The 26,652-nt window shown below is 42.8% G+C and overlaps 1 protein-coding gene across 1 annotated transcript in view; it reads left to right on the top strand.

The window, feature by feature from the left end:
• Positions 1-2,603: 2,603 nt before the first annotated feature.
• The window catches only part of TTI2 (TELO2 interacting protein 2), a 62,018-nt gene continuing 37,969 nt past the window's right edge, over positions 2,604-26,652 (top strand). Inside the window, exons 1-2 of the mRNA XM_078666180.1 lie at positions 2,604-3,664; positions 19,174-19,360. Coding sequence (XP_078522306.1) covers positions 2,859-3,664; positions 19,174-19,360 — 993 coding nt within the window. The 5' untranslated portion in view covers positions 2,604-2,858. The remainder of the gene's footprint in view (positions 3,665-19,173; positions 19,361-26,652) is intronic.

A 26,652-nucleotide genomic window follows, 5' to 3' on the forward strand; every position in this document is an offset into this window, starting at 1 on the left:
CATGATCCTCAATAGGGTGTTCTGGACCCCCCAGAAGCTATTTAAGCTAAAGCTAAGAGACACCCCCACCTGTTGGAACTGCTCCCTGGCTGATGGGGATCTACCGCATATGCTATTCCACTGTACCTTGTTGGAGAAATACTGGTCCGACATATTTGACTATATTGAACGCATATTTAACATCACACCAACGAGGGAATTCATTTACATAATTCTGGGGGCCATTGACCCATTGATAGAAAAAGACCACGACCGCCAACTCCTGGACCTGTTCCTCACCTTGGCGTGCAAGGTCGTTCTTTGCCACTGGAAGACAGCTTCCGAGGTCTCTTTCAATGCTTGGAGAGAGTGGTTGGCTTGTATTAGAGGGGTGGACAATCCGGCCCTGGACTCTTCCCCATGGCACACTACAAGCAAGAGACTATGGTCTTCACTGGACGCAGCCTCCCTCTATTTCAAGCCACCATAAGGGGTTCTTCACTTATGGATACACATCATAGTGTACTGGGTAGTTTTGGCACACACATTGTTTGTTAAACCAATTCTGGTTGCACACCTTGATTCGTATACTTTCTAGGCGCATCAGCACGTCAGTTTCATACAACTCGTATAATTTTCAGAACTTTCAGAATTGATTATCAATTTAAGCCCACAATGTTATCATCAGCATGTTGTATTGTGCTATTGTACTGCTGAATGTCAACCATGATTCCCATGATCAACCATTTGACACTTTATTGTATAGATTACCATCTCAAGTATCAATACCGAATGTATGATTATCAATTGTTAATCAGTGATAACGATATGGATCTGGTTTGCTCTTATTTTATTTTATTTCACTTTCTTCTCTTCATATCTTCTTAATTTCTTATTTTCATTGACCACTGTAGTGTACTCACATGACTGTATCGCATTAATGTCTGTACATTTGCTTTCTGTTTTATGAATAAAAACGACTTGAACACAAAAAAAAAATTCTGGAACATGTATTTATATATGATATTACTGTATGTTTGTAATAGCTATGAACTCTCAATAAAAAATAAATAATAAAAAAAATCTTTAACATGGAGGCTGCACTTTTGTTTGCTTATGCATGGCTTGCCCAAATCAAATTTTCTAACATTTTATATTCATTTTTGGCTGCAGGCTATGCCGCGCTTTCACTTTCATAATAGTGGTTATGCCTTGCTTTTGTGCACATTGAGCTTGATATTTAAATTGGTGGGCGCGCTTTTGTTTTCTTCTGCACGGCTCGCCAAAAACAACTTTAAAACATTATTTTATTCATTTTTACCAGCACGCCATGCCACGCTTTCACTTTCATAATAGCAGCCACGCCTTGCTTTTGTGCACACTGCACTTGATATTTAAAATGGCGACCGCACTTTTGTTTTCTTCTGCACGGTTCTCCGAAAACATCTTTTCAAACATAATTTTTTTTATTTTTACAGCGCGCTTTCACCTTTGTTGTGGAGCATGAAGCCAGCACTCCCACTTATTACTGGGACTTCAAGCGCCCATCCCTTCTACTGTAAGTACATTTCAATCTAATGAAAACATATTTTTACTATTTTTAATGTTTCCAGAATCCTGTATCGCACTTGTGTCCCAATGTTTTGTTTTGTCTTAATGAGTGCGTTTTCCTTCGTAGAAGTGTATTTAACATACTCGCACTTTCATGTTACTCAAGTTTCAGAGTTGCTGCCTTGTTCCCTCTTATGCACCCCTTTTGCGGTGCTGCCCCATGTACAATCGTATTAACACCCCTTTTAGGTTGCTACTCCTTGCTTCGTCGTGCTACATATGCTTTCCTATAGGTCTTTTTGCTTAGACCTGCGAGTAAAACAAACACTGTCATTTACAACACCAATAGCTCTAACTTTCACAATGCAAGACCTATTGCATTGCAAATGTATGTATTTATTTATGCATTTTTATACAGCACGTACTTTACCCAAAGGTGTCAGAGCGCTTACAATAGAACCAAGTACGTTACATGAGATTTCCAAACTTACACGTTACAGATACAAAATCAAATGCTTGTTTAAGACCTCTTGGGGTTGCCATTGCACGTGTTCATTGCTAATGGCAAGGTAAACAAATCAGGCATGCTCAGAACTTTCCAGAAACCCTAACTGACGGGCGTTATATACATTTGGCAGGTGAATTTATTTTGTAAACAGTAGCTCTGCTGCTTCTGTCTGCCCATCTGGAGGCATCGCTGAGAACCCTCACTGCTGCTGTGGCTAGAGAAGAGCCGTGGAGCTGGCTAATAGGTTAGAGCTCCGAAGACTGCCCAAGAGCAGGTGATATGCGATCCCGCGGGGATACCAGATATTAAACAGCACCGACAGTCACATCCCGAGCTTGCAGCCCAATCTCTAAAAACACTCGACCGAACCTCAGACGAGCAACGCACACAGTGTTTATTCACGCAGACTTCACAACCAATGCTTCTGTGCAGAGCGCTATGATTGGGCGAGATGCCGTCATATGCACCAATCGTCGGGCACCTTATATACTAGCGTCCCTCTCACTAACACGCCCAGAATAATTTCAGCCATGTGATTGGCTGGCATGTGACCCGGAAGTACTGGTTTTACGAATAGGATCACCTGTGGTCCATGTAAACTAGAGAGCAAGTCACTAGATCTTTAAGCACAGTCAAACCAGCCCAGCGCGGAGAGACCTTCGGGAAGTCAATCAGCGTAGTAAACCACTGGCATATCAGTGAAGCGAGGCATGGATATTAGTGAGGCTCTCCTAGTTCCCAGCAGCAGTTCGGATGTGTGGATCCCGGTGCTTCTGCAAGTTGCCAAACGCTAGGCAAGACTTTAGAATCACTGGTCGCCATGGAGCCTACATATATCTCTAAAGGTGGACCAGGATCGGTTGAATTAACACTGCCATTGGATGACGTCCTTTCTGGTTGTGCCACAGATTCACTGCGAGTTCCTGACACATCGGATGTCTTTGAGCCCATAAGTGTCGTTGAATTTCAGGAGGTTGATGGGTATGGAGAAACTTCACGTGTACAGGAACATTCAGCCGACCCTCTTTCTAGCTGCACCATGCCAACCTTGAGTGGGCGCGAGCCGCCCGTTGTGGTGGATTCAAACAGTCCTTTAACTGCGGATGTCCAGGTTTCTGTGACTTTAGCCAAGTCTTTACTTGAGCTGGGACTCGAGGGTTTCAAAGATCTTAACTCACCGGTCCTGTCTGCAGACCTGGCAATGGCTTTGTGCCGTCACGCTGACCCAAAGGGAAAGTCCCAGGAAGACAAATACTCTGACCCCCCTGTCCCCAAGAAAGCACTAGCCTCTGGGGCAATCATTGTAGATTTGCTTAAGGCTATGCACAAAGGAACGCCTGAGCATGAAAAGACTGGAGCAAACGTTGCATTTTCGGAAGATGAAGGCCAAGCATTGCGTACTTTGCCCGGTTCCCTGGCAGCCCCAATATATCTTTTTGCCGCCACCCACCGTGAGGCTAAGCCATGGACGGACCAGGAATCCAGAGCCAAGGCACAGGAGGTGTTTGCTGGCTTGCTTTGGGCCTCACACACTGGATCTATTGCTGAGCTCCTTCGGGGACGCGGAGAAGCAGAGCAAGGGATTTTCAGGGATGTGATGGGGCTCCTGAAACCAGATCTAAAGAAGTGAGTGATCATGACAGCTTGTGGAACCAGCATCTATTACAACACTTCAAGGGGATATTAATCTCTTTTAGAGCTAAGCAATCTAACCATACTTTCTCATGATGTTGCAAACCATAGTGGAGTCCCACTACCGTGTTTCAACTGGCGAATGAAGGCCATGTGCATTTATAAGGCTTCAGAGCCTGAAGGAGACCGTACTATATAACGATCATGTTTCAGGTTATGGCCACTTTATTGTAATGAATGAAGTAGCCTCACTGCAGTGTGTCTCTCTGGGCCCAGGTCTGCGTGCTGTGTCTTCAGCCAATCTTCACTCAAAATAATACTCTGGACGTTAGATGAAAGTTGAAATATAGTTTAGTTTTACTTTATAGTTCAAATTGTATCCGTTGTTTTCACATCAATTCATTCATTGCATGTAAAACTTAATTTCCCATGATCCTTATTTCTTGCATATAGGTTTAACTTTCTCCCTATGCATTTCGGCATGTGATGCCTTGGTCAGGGGAATGCCTGAAAATAATAATATTTACAACAATGAATAATACGGATACATAACTTCAGTCACAACCACCACCATAAGTGTGACTGTGTGCTATTGGTGTAACAAACATTTGTGTCAATTTTAGCCAAACAAGTGCCCTCGATGTTGATTGTTGGTGACTAACACTGTGGTTGATTATCTACTAGTGAGTTTAGCCAGCATTTCTCGCGCGAGTTCGGTGTTAACCGGCTCGAAAATCCTAATTTTGCCCTGCGGAACAAAACGGCTGCTCTACATGTTTGGCTGCGCGCATGTTTAACAAACGTTTGTCTCCCGAGCTCGGTGTTAACCGGCTCGAAAAGCATCATGTTATCCAACGGAACGGCTACTCTGCATGTGTCGTTGAGCGCGTTATTTATCAATTAAAAGGGTCGTTAATAATAATAATAATAATAATCCACATTTGTAAAGCGCACACACCCGTAAGGGTCTCTAGGCGCTGGGGGCCGTCGGGAAGATTAAGCAAGCTATTGCCCAGAGTTACATGGTGCTGGGCTAACCTGCCGCCAGAGCAGGGGATCGAACCGTGATCCCCAGATTCCAGGGTCAGTCGCCCTGGCCGCGGTGCCACACCTCTTCCAGTCGTTCCTGTTCTTACCGTTAAACGCTGTGATATGCTTTTCAAGGTAGCTTGTTCATCTAAAGACGCGCTGTGAGCTTCTCTCGTGAGTCGCGCTGGTGGGCGTCGCCTAGCGTGTAATGTTATGCTGACGAGGGACCGTCTATAAATTGTAATGCACTTTGGCGTCAGGTTCGTAATAACCTGAAAGGGACTGTCTACAAAGTTTGGTGTGTATCAATACAGTGGTGTATGAGCTGTGTCAATCTCCTCACTGTCAGTGCCCGGTTCCAGTGAGTTCTAAACGTGAAGGTGTCTGGGTGTGTGTCCATACTAATACATCTAATGTGTAATCCATAAAAAATTCAAGGGAATGCTAAAAGAACAATAATCAAAGGATAATAAGTCGAATAATATGAAATATATAATCCCCCTCCTGTGGGTGTATGTATCTGTCTCAGGAACACGATGTGGTGAGTCCACCATTCTCCATATTGTTATTAATGTCTTACAAGTAACATAGAAATTCCGTTCTGTCGTTCATCCCGTTAGATTTGAAACTGTTCAAATGGTAAATCCAATAGTTCTCTCTCCTTAAGAGTGTAGTTTTATTGTCTCTCCCCTCTTTTCTCACCACCACTTCTAGTATGCATGTTCTTAATTGGCTTATATGATGGTGCACTTCCATAAAATGGGTGGCCACTACTGATCTCGTAGATTGTGTCCTAATGTTGCTCTTATGTTCATTCAAACTTATTTTCAGTTTACGTTCTGTCTGACCTGCATATACTTTGCCACAGGGACACTTGAGCATGTATATGATATTGAATGTAACGCATGTCGCATTCACTTTCAGTTTTATTTTGTGGCCTTTCATAGGGTACGTAATGTATCCTCCGCACATAATGTTGCTACAATTGTTGCAGTTCCAACACAGTTTGGTGCCTAGATATTTCTGTATATCTGGTTGTTGTGTTCTTTGTTTGATAAGTTCTCCAAGGTTCTTGGCTCGTGTGTGTGCAAAGATGGGTTCCTGTTGAAATATGTTTCTAAAGTCAGGCTCCATTTTGAGTAACATCCTATGTTTCTTAATAATTCTTTTGTAGTGTTTGCTCATGGTGGAATACTTGCATACACATGTGGTTCGTTCACCTTTTTCCGGTTTGTGCGCCTGAAATAGCCCCATTCTTGTTAGCTCTATTGAATGCTGGTGTTAATACGCTCTCCGGGTATCCTCTGTCTCTAAACCTTTGTGCCATGGTTTCCATTTGTTCAATCCTTTTCGCTGGGTCCGAGACGATCCTTTTAACCCTCAACAGTTGAGAATAAGGGAGGTGTTGTTTCAATGCTTGTGGATAAAAGCTGTCATACTTTAACATATTGTTTCTATCTGTCGGCTTTCTATACATGTCGGTTGTGGATCTGGTTCCACTCTTGGTTATTGAAACGTCCAAAAAAACTGATTGTTTGGTCTTGGATTTCACATTTTAGTTGTATTCTCTCATTTACTGTGTTTAACTTCTGTATTTGATTCTCCAAAGATTTTTTTGTGCCCCTCCATATGATGAAAATATCATCTATGAAACGTAGGTAAAGTGAATTTTTTCACTTTATTGTAATGCTAATGTACTAATACTCACACTATCAGAGGAAATCTGGACTTGTCTCGTAATCCTAACCTACACTCTTCGTTCCTGGCATGCACTAGTTTAGAATTTAGAAATCGTTTAGAACTCATGTTTGTGAGTATGTACTGCAATTATTCTCATCGTGTGCTTTATCAAATCATCAACCGGTAACACGATTCTGTTTCACAATAACATAACAATCCTAGTTTTTCATGCATCACGTTCTTGCCACCAGCTCATTCTCAAACTTTCTGTTTTAGCCTAATGTCCCTATTGGCTTTTTAAATATAAATTGGATATTCAGTTTAGTTTTATAGCACAATGCGAATTTAATTAACACATCCAATACTTTCTATTTGAAAGTGCATCACATTAATGCACTGTTTGGGGTCAAAATATGTGAACATACAACTCTGGCATTATTGGAGAAAATGTGTTTCCTTATGTGAAGTTAGTTTTACTTATTGTTGTTTAATTGATTTTTTTTTTTTAAAGTACTGGCTGAGAGACCGCTTTAGCCTTTTCACCAGCCTTCTGTTTTCCAAAAAATCATAATCAAAATAGATCTATAAATGGCTTTTGTTCAGCCCTCTTCGTCCTGTGGTTTGTTCTGGTGTTATTGAAATTTTCCAAAGCAATGAGAAACGCCCCTCAAACCAAGGGAACAGGTTTCTCCAAACCTAAGAACACAAACTTCTCCCTGGTGACAGGGTAAGCTACCAAACCGATAACTCATTAATTAAAAAGAACAACCTATTCAATCCAATACAATTCCACAGGAGTTTGAAAAAACAATCATGTTTTTAATTTTCTCTTTAAAAAATGATTACATTCAAAATCTATTTTGTATAAAAACTCAAATATACCAACACAAAAGATAAACATTATATGTGCTATGCAAAAAGGGAAGAAGTTCCAAGACGGTTCTATTCGTATTTTACAATAGACACACTCCTACTGCTTGTGTCCCTGGATCTCATTAGGTACTTTCAATGACATATTAACATCATCCATGTACGTCGTGCTTTCACATTTTGTAGACACGTTTTGGTGTTCCAACTTGTGTACCCAATCGATTTCCAGAGATTTTTTTAGTGTCCATGATGAGTGTATTATGTTATGGAAGGTTCATGGTCCCCTACATTGATACTTGCTCAGGGTTAGAGGACTGTGCCTCTGTGAGGGCTCATCACTGCAGTGATTTAGAACACTTAACATCAAGGAAGCATCAACCATCACTGAGCAAAGGGAATGGCTATAGAGAAAATAATAAGGTGGGACAGGTGAGTCCCTAAACAGTTGCGAAGCAGATATCGTTGAGAGGAGGGACAAGTATTAGTCCTGAAGAAGGTGGTATATACACATTGGGGCCACCCAAAAACATTTTGTATTGTATATGTTTTTTGTAACTATTGTGTTGGTGTATTTGTGTTTTTATCTAAATTACAATTATTAAAAACTTGCATGTTTTTTCAAACTTCTGTGATATTGGATTTGATTGAATGCATTTGTATGTTTGATGAGTGACTGTTTGCTAGCTTACTCTGTCACCAGGAAGAAGTTTGTGTTTTTTGATTCACATGTTTCACCCAGCACAGCAAAGGCCAGTTGGTCATCCCACTTCAGGCTCTGGGGGCCATAAGTAAGAAATTCTTATTTTGCATTTCCTATATAGAAATTCCATAGGAATAGCTATTTAGGAAATGCAAATAATATGTACAACAATTGCGATTTCCTAATAGCGATTCCGATAGAGTAGGAATTACTATTAGGAAATCACAAATAGGAAATGCACTTGCATTCCCACCTACAGGCCACATAGGAAATGGTTTGCATTTCCTAAATTGCTATTTCATAATAGGAAATCGCAATTTAGGAAATCGCAATTTAGGAAATCCAAACCCCAGTTTACCTCTGGCCTTAAGACCCACCTGAAGGTACCCTGAAATTCGTAGTGCACATGTAAGTGCGCGTATGCCCTACAGGCATATGTGCACTTTATTTCACATTAAATACGCATTTTTTAATGTTACACATGATTATCATAGACTCTGAGTCAATGGTAATAGCATTTCCTAAATAGCCAATTCAATTTAGGAAATGCTTTGTACATGTGCTTTAGTAATTGCAAATAGGTAATCCCTATTTGCAATTTCAGAAATGGCTGTTGCAATTTGCCATTTCCCTGGGCCACTATTCCACTCCATGCCACTCTACGGGAAACATGACTTACAACAAAACTTTTACAACGCACTACCGTTACAACGCAGCCATTACAACGCAAACTATTACAACGCATTGCTCTGGGGGCGCTATAGGATAGGGAGTAGGTTAATTTACTATCCAATAACCTTCCCTAGTGTCCACGGGGACTGGAGTTGGAATAGTAAATTAAACTATTCACTATCCAGCACCCAGAAGCACTATGCGTTGTAATGGTATGCGATGTAAAAACCGCGTTGTAACAGCATGCGTGGTAAAAGCATGCGTTGTAACGTCATACATCCCACTCTACGGCACTCTATTCCACAACACTTTACTCCAATCTACGCCACTCCAATCTCACCTCTTAACTCTATGCCACTATAAACCCCTCCACTTTGACACTCTGCCACACTCCCTGACACTCTATTTAAGTCTACAACACCTTACATCATTCCACTCTGACACTATGCCTTTCCACTATCAGACACTAACTTCAGCCATGCTGAATAGCAGGCATGCTGGTGTACATCCTAATACACATTGGCAAAGCCAATAGCTCTTGGATAGGCGAGACGTAATGGCTTTGCCAATGCTTGTCTAACGATACTTGAGCATGCTAGACCAGAGAATCTCACAAACCAATGGTGTCCTTTTCTTTTTTATTTCAAATCTTTTTTATTGAAGATTGAAAAACGAAAAGCAAAGACAATACAGTAAATCTTCCAATACAAAGATTAATACAATAGTGGCAATAAATGACGCTTACTGAAAACCAAATGAAGAGAGAAAGAATAGAAAGGAGAGGAAGAATAAGAAAAAGAAATAAGGACAAGTGTATCAATGCATCAATGATAATCAGTCGGCAGAGGCATGAGGCACATTACAGGCGACAGTAAAATATACAATAAAATATACAATAAAATATACAAACGGAGCATATGGATTCATACAGACTCAATGGAGCATATGTGGATAATCAACATTTAGAAGGTTGTATCATGGAGGTTCAAAGTGAGAGGATGACGCATCCAGTGAGGACCACAGTTTACAGTTTGGTGTCCTTTTCTAACAATCCTCACTCAGCTTGTTAAAAAAAGTATGATTCTGCTTCAACCTTCCAATTTGTATTATTAACTAGAAGCGAGGCAAAGCATGCTGTTTTGTGCGGGGACCCAGGGGGGAACTGGGCAAGAGCCGGGCTCCCCCCCAGGGTGACTTTGCATGATGGAACTGGCCACAAATTAGGATAGGTGTAGGTAGGTAGTGTGGGCGGGGCTTTGCAGTAGGTTATATAGGGCAGTTTTTGGACAGGAAGGCATTCGCTGAGGCTGGGGCATTTGGTAAGTTTATGCGACTGATCCCCTTTTTTAGGTCGAGCCTATAGCAGCGCATACGCTGCTAGCTCGACTTTTAGTAGGGGGTTAAAAAAGTGCTACCCCACAAGCTTTTCCTGGCCTAAAGCTTGCGTGCATGTGTGCGTGAATGTGCGCAGCTGCCAACTGCCTTTCTAATCTCATTAAGCCTTCAAGCCGTCATGGCTCATTAAATGCTTTCGCGTGCACACAACTTCCTCCGCCTCTCTCTCCCGCTGCAGCCCCTCCGCGCGGCCTATGCTTGTTGCTTTTGTCGCCAATTCACGCCTCTCTTTTTACCCTCTTATACCCAGCTCTCATCACTCATTTTGCCCTTCACTGTCTCCACCTGTTCCTTCCTCCTCTTTGCCTCTCTTCAGTCTGTCAATTTCTTCTCTGCCCTCTATCCTCGTCCCTTCCTATCGCAGCCTCTCTCCTGGAATCGTTTTGCTTTCTCTCCCAACTCCTTCTCCTCTTTCTCCCCCCACTCTACAACATTCCTTCTCAGTGTGAAGCTGTCATCTAACCCCGAAACCATTCTTCTTTTCTGTTCCTCCTTCTCCCCACTCGCACCACTTTCTTTTCCTGCTCTCCCTTTTCTCACCTTTCTTTGGTTTCCTCTCCTCCCCACCTCTCCTCCCAGTCCCCTCCCCCCAGCCCCTTCCCCCCTCCGTCTGCTGTTGCCCTGTAATCCCCCCTTCTTGTAGGCACGAGGCAGGCTCAATGAGCCCCTTTGGGGATGGGGCCGGACTGCGGAGATACAGCGCAGATTGCAAACAATTGACATTTTCCCATAAACTCGGGCTTGGGCGCCTGATCCCCGGATCACACACACAGCTATTGATTCCGCTTGATTTGTCCTTGTTAGGTTATTTCTCTTTCTGCTGTAGACCGGGGGTAATTCCATAAAGGGATTCCTCTGCCTGCCTCATCTGGCGCCTTTTGTCACACTTCCCTTGCTTTCTCTGACTTCTTTCTCATTTAGCTGGAGAGACAACCCTGTGAGCTGAATGTTCGCCACTGGACAAAAATGGGAAATGGCAGGTCACAGGTTCGAATTCGGGCTAGGCCATCTCGGCCTGCCATTTCTTAAAGATCAGTAAAATGAGATCCATGAATGTGTAATAACACTTAATATCTACAGCGCTCAAAAACTGCAGAAGTTGGGCATGTGGCACTATATATTAACAAGTAATCTCCTTCTGGGTTTAAGGTTAATGATGGTCCAAGTGCGACCACTGGCCAGTTTCAGCACCGCTTCATTCACACCTGGGTCGGAGCCACTACAATGGGGAGTAACCTAGAGGCGGTCACTCTGCTACCGATTACTTCTCGCCACCTGGGAGAGTTCAGGACCTGTGCCACAGATATTCACAGTGCTATGAACTGGGTCTGTGCGGTAGAGTCTCACAGATACTCTCTTGCAGTGAGCTGAATCGCAATCATAAAGCAGATTATTTGCTTGGAGACTGTACCTCAGCCAAAACATCACTCGAGAGCCCCGCTTCTGATAAAGGTCACTTTTGTTTGCCTCGGTTAATGTAGGAGTTGTTTGTCTCATAAAGGGCAGAACCTACTTTATTACAAATCCCCTGTAGAAGTATTACAGGGTCAGCGGCTAGACGACAGGAAGAAGACTGATATAAACCCAGAGGAAACACCGACGGAGCTCTGGACATTTAATGAAAAATGCACACAGTGCCACAAAAGCACAACTCACACACGACATTAAACGAGCTTCTACGACGGAGTGAGATTGCACCTGCGAAGGCTGATCGAGAGAAGTGTTAAATATGCTCTCACGATAGACGCTATGTGATGTTGATCTGATCGCGTGCTGATGGCGGGGATCTCTGGCCCAATGGGATGCTATTATTTTCCGAATGGGGTTAAGTGAAGAAGACCACGGCGGAGATTCGTACATGTTCTGTGCCGTGTAGGGGACCACGTTTGCAAACTAAGCATCAATTGGCATCAATCCCACGACTTGAGATACAAGACGCCAAGATCCATTGGGAATGTCACCAAGAGAAGTCTCCCGACGGATGCCAGCAGAATTAATACCCCTGATTCACAGACACACTGCACACCCAGGTGATATTTAGGGGTACAAAAAGGTGCCCACACATAGGCCTCAGGATATTCAGTCAGTTACACCCGCTGATGGAACTTAATGTGGAAAATCCACAAGTTTACATTTTTCCTAGCTGTAAATTCAGAGTTGCTTTATAGGCAGTGCTTAAAATGAACAATAGGACTGCTGGTACTCTGTATCAGACTACCTGCTTGATTCTGAGAAGTGCTGGTACTCTCCAATTAAAAGTATTACCTCTCTTGAGATGCGCAGGTACTCTCCCTCTCAAAATAAAACAAGCATTGGCATAGCCAATAGGTCTCGCCATTGAGACCTTATAAGTGTTTAGTTATGCAGCACAATATCCTTGGTGCACCAACATCAACTGTTTGCTGATTTTTTCCCCCTCTATTACTGCTTCCTATTTCTGAATTTTCTGCTATCTTCCACTTTTTTTCTGTGACAGTTTTTCCTTTTGTGCAGTTTTATCTCAGTTTTCTACTTTTCTGTTCCTTTTTAAGTCTGATTTGACAGTACGGCTTTCACAGAATGTACTGTGATCAACCTTAAAAAGAGTTTTCAGGAGTGCTCTAGAGAAGGGTTTGGCCCCGCCCTCATGCTGGGAGCCAGGAGTACGTGTTTGACTGAACAGAAGTTGTGTGCTTCCATAGAAAACAAGCCTTGGCATAGCCAATAGGTCTCGCTTTTGGGACCTTGTAAGTGTTGAGCCATGCTACGGTTGGTGTTGTTGCACCATGGATATTGTGCTGCATAACTAAATACTTATAAGGTCCCAAAAGCAAGACCTATTGGCTATGCCGATGCCTGTTGTGTTAGTTAAGAATTTTCTTCTTTTATGTTCAGTTGTGTGTTGAGAATTTTGAGCGAGCCAGTCATTTGTTCAGGCCTGATTATTCATAGGTTGATGAAGAAAGGCAAATTTGCCACTATAAGACAGGTTGTAGCTTTTTAGTCTAGCTAGGCGTTTTTTTAGGGGGTAGACAGTCTGGAGTGGGCTTATCCATCCCTCGGTGGGAGGACAAAACACAGGGGAGGTGAAGAGTAAATGATGTGGCTTTGAATAACACTAGAGCAGATTGCTTGAGGATGCTTGATTGGGGTAGATAGTGAGATTGGGGTATGGAAGGAAAAGGCGGGAATGAAGGAACAATGGGAAAAGGTGGGAGTCCATATTTTTTTATTGAAGCAATGTTGAGCTAATTGGGGAGTTTAAGGGTGGAGGGAACGGTTAGAATTTTCGTGTATTTGTGAGGTTGAGTTGTTTACAATGTTTGTATCCATGAAGTTTATGCTATATACCTGTCATAATAAAGTGAATTTCTTTGCTAATAAAAGGAGCAGTGATATGTGACTTATCACACAAAAGATGTTTTACATGGTATCGGCGTACTGTACTGCTGGATTTTCTGTAGTCCGCCATTAAAAACAACACAACATTCACATACAGGGAAGAAACCCAGGGCCAGATATACAAAGCAATTTAGCATTTCTTAACCGTCCAAATCGGTATTTCGTGCCTTTAAGAAATGCAAAATGGCCTTTTGATATGTACAAAGGCCAAATTGTGGTTGCAATTTCTACTGGGTATGTGCAGTAGTTGCCTTTCAGCTCAGTCCTATTGTACACGTGTGCATTTGGAAACAAGTGCTTTAAGAACAGTTGTAGTGATCAAAACAGTAGTAGCTGGCTCCGATTAGGGCAGCACTCTGGTTTCTAAAGATGAAATCGGGTGACCCTAGCATTCTTTCTTTAATATCTGCGTTCCTAATCATTCAGCGGAATGTGTATCTATTTTGAACTCCTCTGTTTCTAAACCAAGGGAACAAGAGCCATGTCTTAGAAATCCATAAAGCGATTTTATTGGGACTCTAAGCGTGCACTGTTTTTTGATAACTGGCTAATGTTAATTTTTAATGGTAGAGCACAGAAAATTCAGCAGTAGGGGACACCAATACTATGTAAAACATCTTTAAAACGGCATGCTTTGTATCACTTCTAGTTAATACAAGCATTTGCAATGCAATAGGTCTCGCATTAGGAAAGTTTGAGCTATTGGTCTTGTAAATGACAAAGATTTTATTTATGTGTTGTTTTTGAAAATAGCGAAATTAATAGCTTCGTCATTTACAATGCCAATACTTTTAACTTTTGCAAATGTGACACTTATAGCATTTGTAATGCAACATGTTTTGTATTTACGTGACTTAGATGTATTGATATTACAAATAACAATGGCTTTTCATTTTTTTAAATAATTAATACTTAAATAAAAGTTATTGTATTTTATAATGGCAATAGCTTAAACTTTAGTAAATAACTTTTGTGAAGATTATGTTCAGTGTATTTTATTGTGACGAAAATCCAAGAACAGAAGTGAAATATTAACATCTTTTTGTGACATTTGTAATAAAGCTTGAAACATTGAGAGAACCTATTTAAACCAGTTGTTGTTGAATAGTTGCACAGATTGATGCTGTGGTGGCGCTGAGTGAAACAGGTGTTGGTGAATAGTTGCACAGATTGATGCTGTGGTGGCGCTGAGTGATGTTGTGGTGGCGACGAGTGATGCTGTGGCGTTCAGTGATGCTGTAGTAGCGCATAGTGATGTTGTGGTGCCCCTGAGTGATGCTGTGGTGCCCCTGAGTGATGCTGTGGTGCCCCTGAGTGATGCTGTGGTGCCCCTGAGTGATGCTGTGGTGCCCCTGAGTGATGCTGTGGTGGTGCGATAGATAGATAGACTGAGGGCAATAGATAGCTAGAGGGAGGGCGAAAGATAGCTGGAGGGAGGGCGATAGATAGATAGAGGGAGGGGGATAGATAGAGTGAGTGAGGGCGATAGAGTGAGAAAAGGCCTCTCATTAGTTAAATGGTGAGCTATTGGCTTTTCTTTTGCAGTTTAATATAATGCAAACTCGACCTGAAGGTATCCTGGTGCTTAACATGAGCACCAGTAACATTACACAAGGACACATTCATTTTTAGGCACAGGGAGATTAAGTGATTTGCCCAGAATCACAGTATGCTTGAGCCTCCTGCCAGGCTCGAACCTGGACCCCCTGCTTTAAGGTCGACCGCATTAGCGTTGAGCCACAAGAAATACGGCATCCGTCTGGCTTTCTCTTTCTATTCATTTGACTTTTGTAGCAATGGTGGTACCCAGCACTTTAGATTTAGATGTTTAAACTAAAGCGTGGCGTGGCACCATTGCTACAAAAGCCAATAAATAAAAAAAAGGTTCCGTCCGCTGTGGTTTTTTTCTATTCATGTACAATTATAGCCATGGCTAAAGAAATTAAGGCACTCGCATGGAATTCATTTCTCAGATTTCGTACTATTAGAAAAATGTCTCATACTCATTGCGATGTTTACGATAAAAGTAAAGCTTCGACACGCACCGCTATTCTGCTAGTATGCTGGTCCTCATTTCCATAATCTATTTTTACAGCGTTTTTACTGTGGGGGCTCCCACATTTGCATTACATGCAAAACTGTGACTTTCTGGCTAACGTGGTCATGTGCTTGGACACCGAGCGTGCACTAGTGCAGAAAGTAACTAAGTGCAAAAAAGCATGAATCCGTTTTCAATGGCGAGTTAAATGCACAAAAGTGAAAACAAGCAGCAGCATGACCAAGGCAAACAGCATAGTGCTGACCTCATTAGCTCCTGTGGTTCATTATTACCCTGCAGCCTTAATCAGAGCTCTACAATTACCTATTTTCAGCACCACTTCCAAGCCATTGAAAAGATCTGCTCTGCTTTAGACCCTGCACAAGCACACGAGTCCCTGTATTGCTTCAGCTCATTGTACGAAGCCATCTGACACATGATAGCGTGCTGCCAAAGTTCAGCATACCCCGGAGACATGCTTCTGGCACAGAAACCCAACAAACAAGCAACACCGATGGGAGGTGGGGCACTGGGGAGATTAAGTGACAGCAGCAATTACGGGAGGAAGGGATGGCGGGGGTGCGTGCAAGGAGGCAACAGATGGCCGGAGATGGCCAACAAAGCCCTGGTCTTACGGGTCTCATGGTGTTTAGAGGTGTCAGGCTGGGCCTAGGATGGGCGAGTGGAAGCGCAGAGGGGGCGGGGGAGAGCATTCCTTTGAAGTCTGAAGCTCTCTGCATTGCTGTGGCGGGTCTGATGCGAGGCACAGACAAATGGTGGTTTGTGACGTGGCTGGTGTGGCGGGGGAGCGGAAGGGATTCCTTTGAAGTCTGATGCCGAGGCTTGGGGAGCAATTGGCAAGCGCACGCACGGAGCACATGTACTGTGCGTAATCCGCCTGCCAAAGCCCTCTTGGTAAGCTTTCCTGGTGCACCTCTATATGTCGCGACCGCTGGAATGCGCAAACGCATTGGCAGGTCGAGACCTAAAAAATTGGAAGGTTGTATCAGAACCATACCTTTAAAACAAACTGAGTGAGTATTGTTTGAAAAGGACACCATTCGTCTGTGAGGTGGTCTGGCATGTTCAACTATTGTTGAAAAACATTGGCAAAGCCAATATGTCTCACCTAGGCAAGAGCTATTGGCTTTGCCAATGTGTATTCGGTTGTACACCAGCGTGCCTGATATTCAGCATGGCTGAAGTTAGTGTCTGATAGTGGAAAAGCATAGTGTCAGAGTGGAATGATGTAAGGTGTTGTAGACTTAAATAGAGTGTCCGGGAGTGTGGTAGAGTTGAGCAGACTGTCAGAGTGGAGGGGTGTAGAGTGGATTATAGTGGCATAGAGTCAAGAGGCGTAGACTATGGTGGAGAGTCGAACAGCGTGGTGTGGTGTGGCGTGGCATAGGTTAGAGCCAGGTGGCATAAAGTGGAGGGGTGTAGAGTGTCAATGGAATGCAGTAGTGTCATAAGTGGAATGGTGTAGAGTGGAGTATGTATGGTGTTGTAGTGCACTGCCATTCAGACAAAACATTTTCCATTGAAAAAACCCTTACATTTTCACAGACATACAGGTTTACTGATCAAACTATACAGCGCACAAACCATAATCTGTGGGAATCTGCATCGCCTAGTGTACTGATTTGTTCTGATCTTATTCAGATATTTGTTTTCACCACACTCCAGAATTACCAAACAATGTGCTTAATTTGTCCATTCTTAATTCTGATATATTTGTACAGTTCATTTACTGGTATAAAAATGTTGTTGTTTGCTAGAAAAATAATAACATCCTACAGCCTTTCCTCTCGCACCTGCAGTACCCAGCAAGATTCACACAATTCCTACAAGATAGCTAGACATTTGATCTGCCTTTGAATGCACAGCAAATGTGACAAAATAAAAGCAAAATTTAAAGGCCTGTATATTGTTCAATCGCTTCTGAACTCCAGCATGGCTATTTTGGGGGTACTTCAGCACCCCACACTTCCCTACTTTCAGCGACGATGGCACATGCGTGAAATTGAAGAAGAGGGTTGTTTAAGGTATGCTATTGGTAAAAATTACTGGCCAAAATAAACAAGCTTGTACACAGAACATTGTTCACAGGCATCCAAGATTGAGGAACTGGTAGTAACAGAGATAAGTAGAATCAGTCAAGCTGAATGATAGGAGGCAGGAAACATTTTCAGAGGAATACAGCACGTTTACTGCTGTGAACTAGCATACAAGGGAGACAACTGAAATCACGTTTTCTCGTAGGGTGCTGCATGAAAGAAAAAGCTCCCAGAAAGCGAGCACTAATGGCAGAGTACAAGGAGCCAGTCAGAAAGGTAGTAAGCAGAAAATGTTCCCTGAGAGGGACAACGACATGATGGACAGCCTAAACTCATGAAGCCAGCAGATAGAAAGCAAGCAATTTTTATGTTCCAAAACGAAAGCCGGTGGTAAGCAATGGGCGGAATACATTGCAAGGGAAGCTTTCAGCATGTCTCTGCAAGTTTTGCCCTTCAAAGGACAAGATTTGTCTGAGATGCTTTTCTCGCTATTGCCAGTTAACACCCAACTAATTTTTAGCGTATTTGTGTGACTTAAAAACAATCATGATAAATGAAAATGACATAAAATATTGATGTAAATTATAACACAAATGACATCTTTTAATGGTGCTTGCTATATGTGGGATGTAGGTGCCTGGCTTAGTATGAATACAGTAAATGGTGCATATCGGTTATGTAACTTTTTCTTTCTCTTCAAGATGCTCGTCTGTCTCACCTTTGAAACAGGCTCTTATAAACTGTTACAATTTCTTATTCCGTGGGGAAGCCATTTCTGTATGCTTCAAATGTTTTCTGCTCTATTCTGGGTCTCATACCTTGCTTCAAATGTTGTGCCTTCGTTTATTCTAGTTTTGTTATGGTTGGGGTGACCATATTAAATCCACCCTCACAGTGTTTGCAGATTATAAAACATACTTGGAAAGCCATGAATTAAATGGACTCAAGATTTTTCACTGCATTTTATTCAAATCAACTCCATACCTTTTACCAATAGTGCCCTATTCCTCAAAACTATGCAGTGGTGTATGATTCTCGACAGTTCATGGTTAGCAATGTGCTACTTTTTTGATTTGCTCTCATTTAAAGGTGCGTGGTCGAGGCATAGTGGTGGTGCTATCAAAGAAGTAAGAGATAATGGAAACTTGAAATTTGCACTAGTTCTGTGCTTTTATTTTTTTAATTCCCAGCTAGCCAGCTAGTTCCCATGTCTCTAAAACCTCAAAATTGGAAAACATTTACCAGAAAGGACTTGCCCAGTGTGTGGGAAGAATTGGTGTACAGGCAAAAAAGTATGGACTGCTCAGTGCTGAAAACAGCTCTCCAGATTAAAGTTTTGTTTTGGCAGATTTATGGGGGAGAATAGAGAAAGGAAGGAAGAGTCCATTAGCACTTACTCCGGTTGTTCTGTAAATTATTGTACAATTTTGGCTTCTGGCACCCTCTATCAGAACTGCATATTGCATCTAAAATGGATAGCATTCCTTGGCTGTTTTACTGTAGCCTTTTACAGGTATTTTAAGCTTTGTAATTCAAGCCAATTCACCTAATACATTTGCACCGTTATACAGCTGAGATCCTCTCCGAAAGTTATTGTAGCTTTAAGATGTTCTGTCACGGTAAGATTGCACTAAATGATACTGGTCCATTCCTCAATAACTGTTTAATTTTGTATTTTTAGAGACACCTGGGAACTGAACCCTGCCACCAAGTATGTTTTCTCTTGGACATTGCATCAAGTTACCCGTCCCTGGCTGATCGATTACCTGGACATTGTCTTGCCTCCATCCCTGCTATTATCCGATGACTACAGGACAGAGAATAAGATCCTGGGTGTGAGATGCCTGCATCACATCGTCCTGAATGTGGTAAGTCAATTTGACAGGCCCCTGCGGTGCAGTGGGGTCCCCAACCCTCCATTTGAAGATATTTTGAGTATCTTGAGTGTGTGGAAACTGGAGACTGAGACTGCCTTCATTTGGCTGGTCATTTAACATTTAACATTTAACATGGACGAAGATGAGGCTGGCGAGTATGGTCATGTAGGCAGTGAACAGAGAGGGGCTGAGTGAGGATTCTTGTGTAACTTATCAGATGAGGTTGACAACATCCGAGATAATTGTGGCCTAGCTCTGGGCGACTCTGTGCGGCCTTCCAGGAAGGAACAAATCCAGCAAAGTATGGGACCTTGGATGCCGACTTTGTGCAGTAGTTGGATAAGAATGGAATAGGAGACCCTGTCGAAGATCACGGAAAGATCCAGTAGGACGATGGCTATATATATATATATACCCACTTAGGGCTACATTGAATGCTGCGGCCAGACTGATCACGAGCACAAAAAGAAACGCGCACATTTCCCAAGTCTTAAAATCTCTAAATTGGCTGCCTTTTGAAGCAAGAATACAGCTAAAGATTGCCTGTCTGTCCCACAAAGCTCTCCATTTCCAAACCCCCAAGTATCTTGTCCAAAATCTAAAATTATCTGGAGGTGGTAGACCCTCAAGAAGTGCTAACTCCTTCCTCCTGAAACCACAGATATTTTGCAAAAAGAGAACTTGTCAAAGAGCTTTCAACTGCTCTGCCCAGAGGATCTGGAACTCTCTCCCTCCTGAAGTTCGCAGACTCGCCTCCACGGGTTGCTTTATAACTGGAAGTAAAAAGATTCTTTATGAGCAAGTTCTTACCTTTAATTGGTTTGGATCTTCTGCTATTTGATACTGGACGTATACCTTCATGTCTTGTACTGATTCATTATATATTTTTTCTTTTATTTAATCTTTTCTTCCCCTCCCAGATCCGTTATTTTTAGCCACTGTGTTGCTTTTATGCACCCTTGTAACTGTCTTGTTGATTTTTATTTGACGCCTGTACATCCCTGATCAGCTGTAACTTGGCACCCTTTGTAACTGTCTCACTGATTTGTATTTGATGCCTGTAAATCCCTGATCATCTTTATTGTGAAGCTCTCTGATATCCCTTGGGATCTTGTTTGCGCTATATAAAACTTTATAACTAAACTACCTGCTAACACTGAGAGGGCACTCAGAAAGATGCCAAGAGCTATATGTGCTGTGTTTTGTTGTCATTTGTTTCCCCTGGGGATTGGCATTCCAAGTTCCTATCCACCACTGTCTAAACACATTTCTTAAATTGTTTTCCTCCCCATGAGCCAATTAATGTTATGTGATCTGACTTTTTTGTAGGCCCATTGTTATCCATAGTCCATGATTTTGAGCTAGCCATAGTTTATCATTCAAGTTGGGATGCTGGTGCAGAGACTTTTTATCTTCGTTTAAATGGGTTTTTAAAATGGCTTCCTCTACTAGATGCTCATATCGAAAAGGAATAAAGGGGATCACCTGTCTTAGGAGCCATAGGTTAAAGAAGCTTTATTCCTGTAACTTGGACTGTTATAGATACGTCATGCTCTAAGACAGTTCCCCAGATGTTTAACTTTGTCCTTAGAATGAAGTTAGAAAGAGCTCATTTTGCAGATTGATCCACCAGTTGGTCCTGCTTGATCTAACAGCTGCCTTTGATACGGTAAACCACACTGTGCTCAATCATAGGCTGCAGGATTCTTGTGTCAATGGTACAGCACTTTCTCTCCTATCATCCTTTCTGGCATACAGGAAACAAATGATCTACTGGAATGGATTTAGATCTGAGGAATTCACCCTACCGGGAGGAGTCCCGCAGGGATCGGCCTTATCGCCTACATTATTTAATATCTATGTTGCCCCTCTGGCCAGGATGGTAAAGAGCCATGGCTTTAAGTTGGTATTGTATGCTGACGATACGCAGCTTATAGTATCTGTAGCTTAGGCTGCAGATTCGCGAGCCATGGACTTCTGTAATTGCATTTCATCCATGATGAACTGGATGAATGTGAACCTTTTAAAGCTAAATGCAACAAAAACAGAAGTCATGGAATTCGGATCAAAAGACCAAATCTGGAACCAGCTATGGTGGCCTAGTAATGCTGGACCACCCCCGATACCAGTTTTAAAAGCCAGGAATTTGGGAGTAATGGTTGATAAAAACCTGACCTGGGCTCCACAGATCAACCAGGTCACCTCAGCTTGCTTTTCCACTCTAAAAGGACTGAGAAAGATTCTCCCATATATTCCCTTTGCCCTAAGGAAAACGGTAGTTGTTTCCACCATATTGTCTAGAATTGATTATTGCAACGCCGTCTACCTTGGAATGGGTGTTGCTCAACTAGACAAACTCCAGGCTATTCAAAATGCTGCAGCCAGAATGCTGCTGGAGCTGCCCAGACGCCACCCAACCTCAATAGCTATAACAAACCTTCACTGGCTCCCTGTACGTAGACGAATAGAATTTAAGTCACTTTGTCTAGTTCACAAGGCTTTGTTTGGAGAGGGTGCTAAAGATGTGCAAGCTCTTTTCTCACATTATGTCCCTACTCGGACTTTAAGATCTTCTTCCCTTGGCCTTGCACAAATACCAAAGATAAAAAGAACACGCTGTGGAGGAAAGCGTTTTTCATTTCTGGCGTCCAAACTCTGGAATACTCTTTCACTACACATAAGAAGTTTATCCAACAGATTTGCTTTTAGGAAAGAAATTAAAATCTGGCTCTTTCCCCAACACCAGTAGGATGCATATATGTCCGAGTTTTGTACTCTAACATAGCGCCAAGACGCCTCAGCAGTAGTGCACTTTATAAGTACAATCAGTCAGTCGGTCAGGGAGGACGAACATGATCTCTGTTTTGGCCTTTTTAAGCGGAAGACCGCTGGCTCTCACAAAAGGCTTATGATAGGAACTTAAAATGCAAAAAAGACAACCGGGCTGGAGTGCCCCAAGGCTCCTGACTCTCCGGGGCTTTTAAGTATTTACATTTAACCACTGCATCATTTAATGTTATGCCTTGAAGTTGAATTTCAAACCTACGTAGTTAATAAACCGATGGTGAGTGCTTCATTTATCATAAGTTCAGACCAAGGACCACAAGAGAACTGCTGCAGTATTTGCTAAACCCAAAGTTAGATAATAGCTGGGTTAATCTCTAGGAATTTAGGGGGAAATTCGTAATGATTAGAACAGAAAATTGGTTACGAAAGAGTAAATCCACTTTTGCCTCCCGTGACGCAGAGTTAGCAGTCAAAAATTAAGACCTGTGGGACTAATTTTGTGTTACCCTTTGAGGGGTCTCTAAAGTCCACACTCCAAAGTTCATAATACTGGAAATCCTAATCCTACTAACCCTGAGGCTGAAGATTTAAGGGGGATTATTGGTTGAATTCCTTTGCAGGTTCCTCCAGACTACTTGGAATCTCCGGGGGAAATAAGATGAGTGTGCTGTAACATAGTGGACCTCATAAATACTGATGGAGCTACAAAATGATTACTCGCCCAGATAGGATTCACTGGCCTTTCAAAATAAGGGCCACTGAGGGCAAGCTTTGATTTTTCAAATAAATCTCAGTAGCCATGTTAACGACCTAATATCACCGTCCACTTACCATCTGTGGCAGTTGCCTAAGCCCTGTCAATTGTTGGCTGATGCACATATGGCTGCAGTTGCTAGACCCATTGACGCAGCTGTTGTTGACTATGAGAACGCTTTCGGTCTAGCAAATCTATGACAAAACAAAATAAACTGCAGGCCTTACAGGATGCAGCCAGAGGAATCAACATCACATCAAGGACTTTAGGCATACTTCTCCCATTGACGTTCATATTTCAGTGGCCTCATGGGTTCAGTTTAGGAGTTTCCTAATCTTTCACAAGTCTGCCTCCACTAATGGCCCGGAAGATTTGAAGCAATGATTTGTAATTTATCAGCCAGGAAGGATTTTAGATTGTCCAAAAATAAATTGGTTCTTCCACCCAAAGGCACCAGAAAAGAACAGGTGGCAGATTATTCCAAAATGTTGCATGTTTATGATGGGATTCTCTACCCAACTCCGTCTGGCTTTGTAATTGGATCCTTCCATTCAAAATGTGTCTCTGAAAATGCATAATTTTTATGTGATTCCTCGTATAGCTCTCTATTTTAGGGAGTTTTTTCCTGCAGTATTGATTTATCTCAAAAATTTTTTTTAACGCTTAGTAAAACTTGTTGGATGGAGCCATTTGTGATTAGGTAGCAAGATGGCTGCTTAATTGTGTTGCAGCTGTTCCCTGTGGACAAGGTGGTTGTTCCTCGAGGAGGAAAGTTGTATGTGGAGGGTGACATTAAAAATGATATTGCTTCAGTAAACTTTGGAAAGACCTTCTCCTCTACCTCCTATGTAATTTTGACTCAGGATCAAATAGCCTGTTTATTAGAACTATCATCCTTCGGGTGGTCTTACCCTAAACGTTATGCCTGTTTACCTCCTCTTTTTGCGGTATCTTTTTGTTGACCGTAGGACTCTGAGCAAGTTACCACTGTTGGCCAGTGCTAAAGTGCACATGCTTCTCCCCTAAACATGGTGTAATTGGTGTATACACAATTGGCATATTTAATTTCCTTGTAAGGCCCTTGTACAATGGTATACCATATACTCCGGGCCTGTAAATTAAATGCTACTAGTGGGCCTGCAGCCTTGATTGTGCCACCCACACAAGTCACCTTTCAGACCTGTCTGAAGCCTGTCATTACAAGGCCTATGTCTGCAGTTTACTGCCACTTCGACTTGGCATTAAAAACTCTTGGCCAAACCTTAAACTCCCCTTTGAATACACATAAGTCAGCCCTAAGGTAGGTCTTAGGTAGCCCATAGGGCAGGGTGCTGTATAAGTAAAAGTTAGGACATGTAATTTTAAGTTTTGCATGTCATGATAGTGAAAAACCACTACATTTGTTTTTCAATGCAATTGGGCCTACTCCTCTCATAGGTTAGCATTAGGAATTCCTTAGTACACTTTTAAGCTGTAATTCCTGATTAATTCCTGATTAGGAAGTACTAGCAATGTCATGTTTCATATCTTTGGAATGGTAATAATAGATCTTCTTTACTGATAAAGTTGGATTTAACATTTCTCTGCTCTTACTCATCTGTGTGCTTGCAGTCTTTCTCCAATACACATCTGGGGAGGGTGACAGCTTCACTTTGTGCATTCCCTCTAAACAGCCACAAACGTTGGAAGGTTAGGTGTGTCTGAGCACTCATCTGCATTCTGGTGGCTCTTCCTGGGCAGGAAGGGGGGAAGGAGCTGTTACTTGCAACTGAATAGGTAGTGTACTGTCCCCATCCAAAGAGCTGGATACCCCCTACTGATAGTTTAGAGCCAGGACTGGGAAGAAAGGGTCTGTGTGCACATCAAATACCCTTCTTTGAAGTCACCCCCGCTTCAAAGGCATATTTGGGTACAAGTACTGCGTTTCTGAACCCACCAAATCAACACACTTGAAGCTCTGATGACCTGGAAGGCTTGCTTTTTTGCTGCGTTGCCCTGCTGCTCTCTGACCCTGTTGAGGAAAACTGGACTTTGCCTTTCACCCGAAGTGATTTCCAAGGGTTTTTTGGCTTGACTCCTGTTGTTGGGACTCAAGGAAATCAGTCTCTCCCCTTGCTCTTGTGCCTGGTTTGTGGAAAAGTAAATTCTGCCATGTTCTGTGTCCCTACGCGTCCTCCATCATATGTTATGTGTGCATGATTAATATGCATTTGTATTCCCCATGTTCGATTAAAGACGCAATTATAGTTGTGTCCATCTCTAGTATGCCAGTTTCCAGTTCTCGTGAATACTACGAATGATAGGCCTATGTAAAGTTACGTTGCCACGTTTCTCAGTGTGCACGTTATTTCATTGAAAAGTCCCCGTTTCTAGGCCTCAAAAGGGCCTGGACACCCGATTCAGCTCCTGTCTCCTGAGCCTTCGCTGAGGAGCGATACAGCCCCCACCTGTGTTCTTGACCCTTCACTTACTTCCTGCCTCACAGTGCCCGGTTCAGCCTGGCTCTGCCTCTGAGTCTGCCAAGAGTTCTAGTTATCAGTCCAGTCCTCCTTCTCTGCATTCCTAAAGCTACTGAATCGCATCAATAGTTTCCGTCATTGTCTAGCCTTTACGGCTCCATGTAAGAGAAATACTGTATTAATGGTCATTTAATATTCTTCATCACGCACTACATGTAGAATAATGCATGCTCCAGTCTTAGTGTCTGTTAGCCTTTCCCCTCCTGACTTCTTAGTTTATATCAACATGTTCTCTAAACATCAGATACTAGATAGGGTTTAGGTACATGTCGCCCTGACTCTCCAGACTTCAGTCTCCACTCCTAGCACAGAGTTCATAGCCCCCAGCTTCTCCTAGTAACACGTCATTGCCAGTTTTCGCGCACCATCAGGTTAGAGGTCCCGGCTCCTTAGGTAGCCCCCTCCATTGTTTCCGCCCCATTCATGACATATTCTGTTACGTTTGCATCACATGTCTATGTATACGCCCTGTTACACCTACTTTCACCCTTATCTTTCGCGACTGCTACGCGTCACACCCTTTGCTCCACCCACTGCTCCGCCTATCATATGTATTGTAATGCAACTGTTTTACTATATATGTTTGTGTATTGTTATTAAATGTTACGCCAGTTCTTTCCCGAGAGAGAGCTCTGCCCTTCCTGCCCCCGGCAGCGCTGCCATTCTGTTCCCGTGCAGGTTGTCCTGTTCCTGTCCTTTATGCTGATTAAAACCTGCAAAACTCCTACTACCTCGAATCTTGACTCTTATTTATTGAGCTATCTGTTATTACTATATCCAGACAAACCTAGATCCGGTATTATTTATTTATATACCACATAATGGCGCCCGAATAGGGACTTGCCCTTTCCCCACGCGCCGGTGAAGCCACGCCGGCCCCCTGACCCTCTGCAGCCGTGACGGAACCATACCGTGCACGTGCAGATATTTCTGCTTCAAGTATCCCTCAGGCCCACGGAGGAGACGGAGGTGGCGGTCCAGCATCCAGACGAGGCGGTGGAGGAACGCGGCGAGTCCCGACCAGAGCCCAAGCCGAGAGTCCAAGGTCCGAGGTATCCGGAGGCCCACCCGTAACTAAGGTCCGAAGTTCGTCCGTCCGGCGTCGAAGCAGTCCAGTCCAGTCAGAGGCCTTCCGTTCTTGCTGCCCGGTGAGTACCGTTGCTGGGGTAGTATCTAGACAGGGTCAATCTAAATTGTCTCTGGTCCGATGGGTCTGGGTACGC

This window comes from Lissotriton helveticus, chromosome 11, assembly GCF_964261635.1.
Source record: "Lissotriton helveticus chromosome 11, aLisHel1.1, whole genome shotgun sequence".
In the NCBI taxonomy this organism is placed as follows: domain Eukaryota; kingdom Metazoa; phylum Chordata; class Amphibia; order Caudata; family Salamandridae; genus Lissotriton; species Lissotriton helveticus.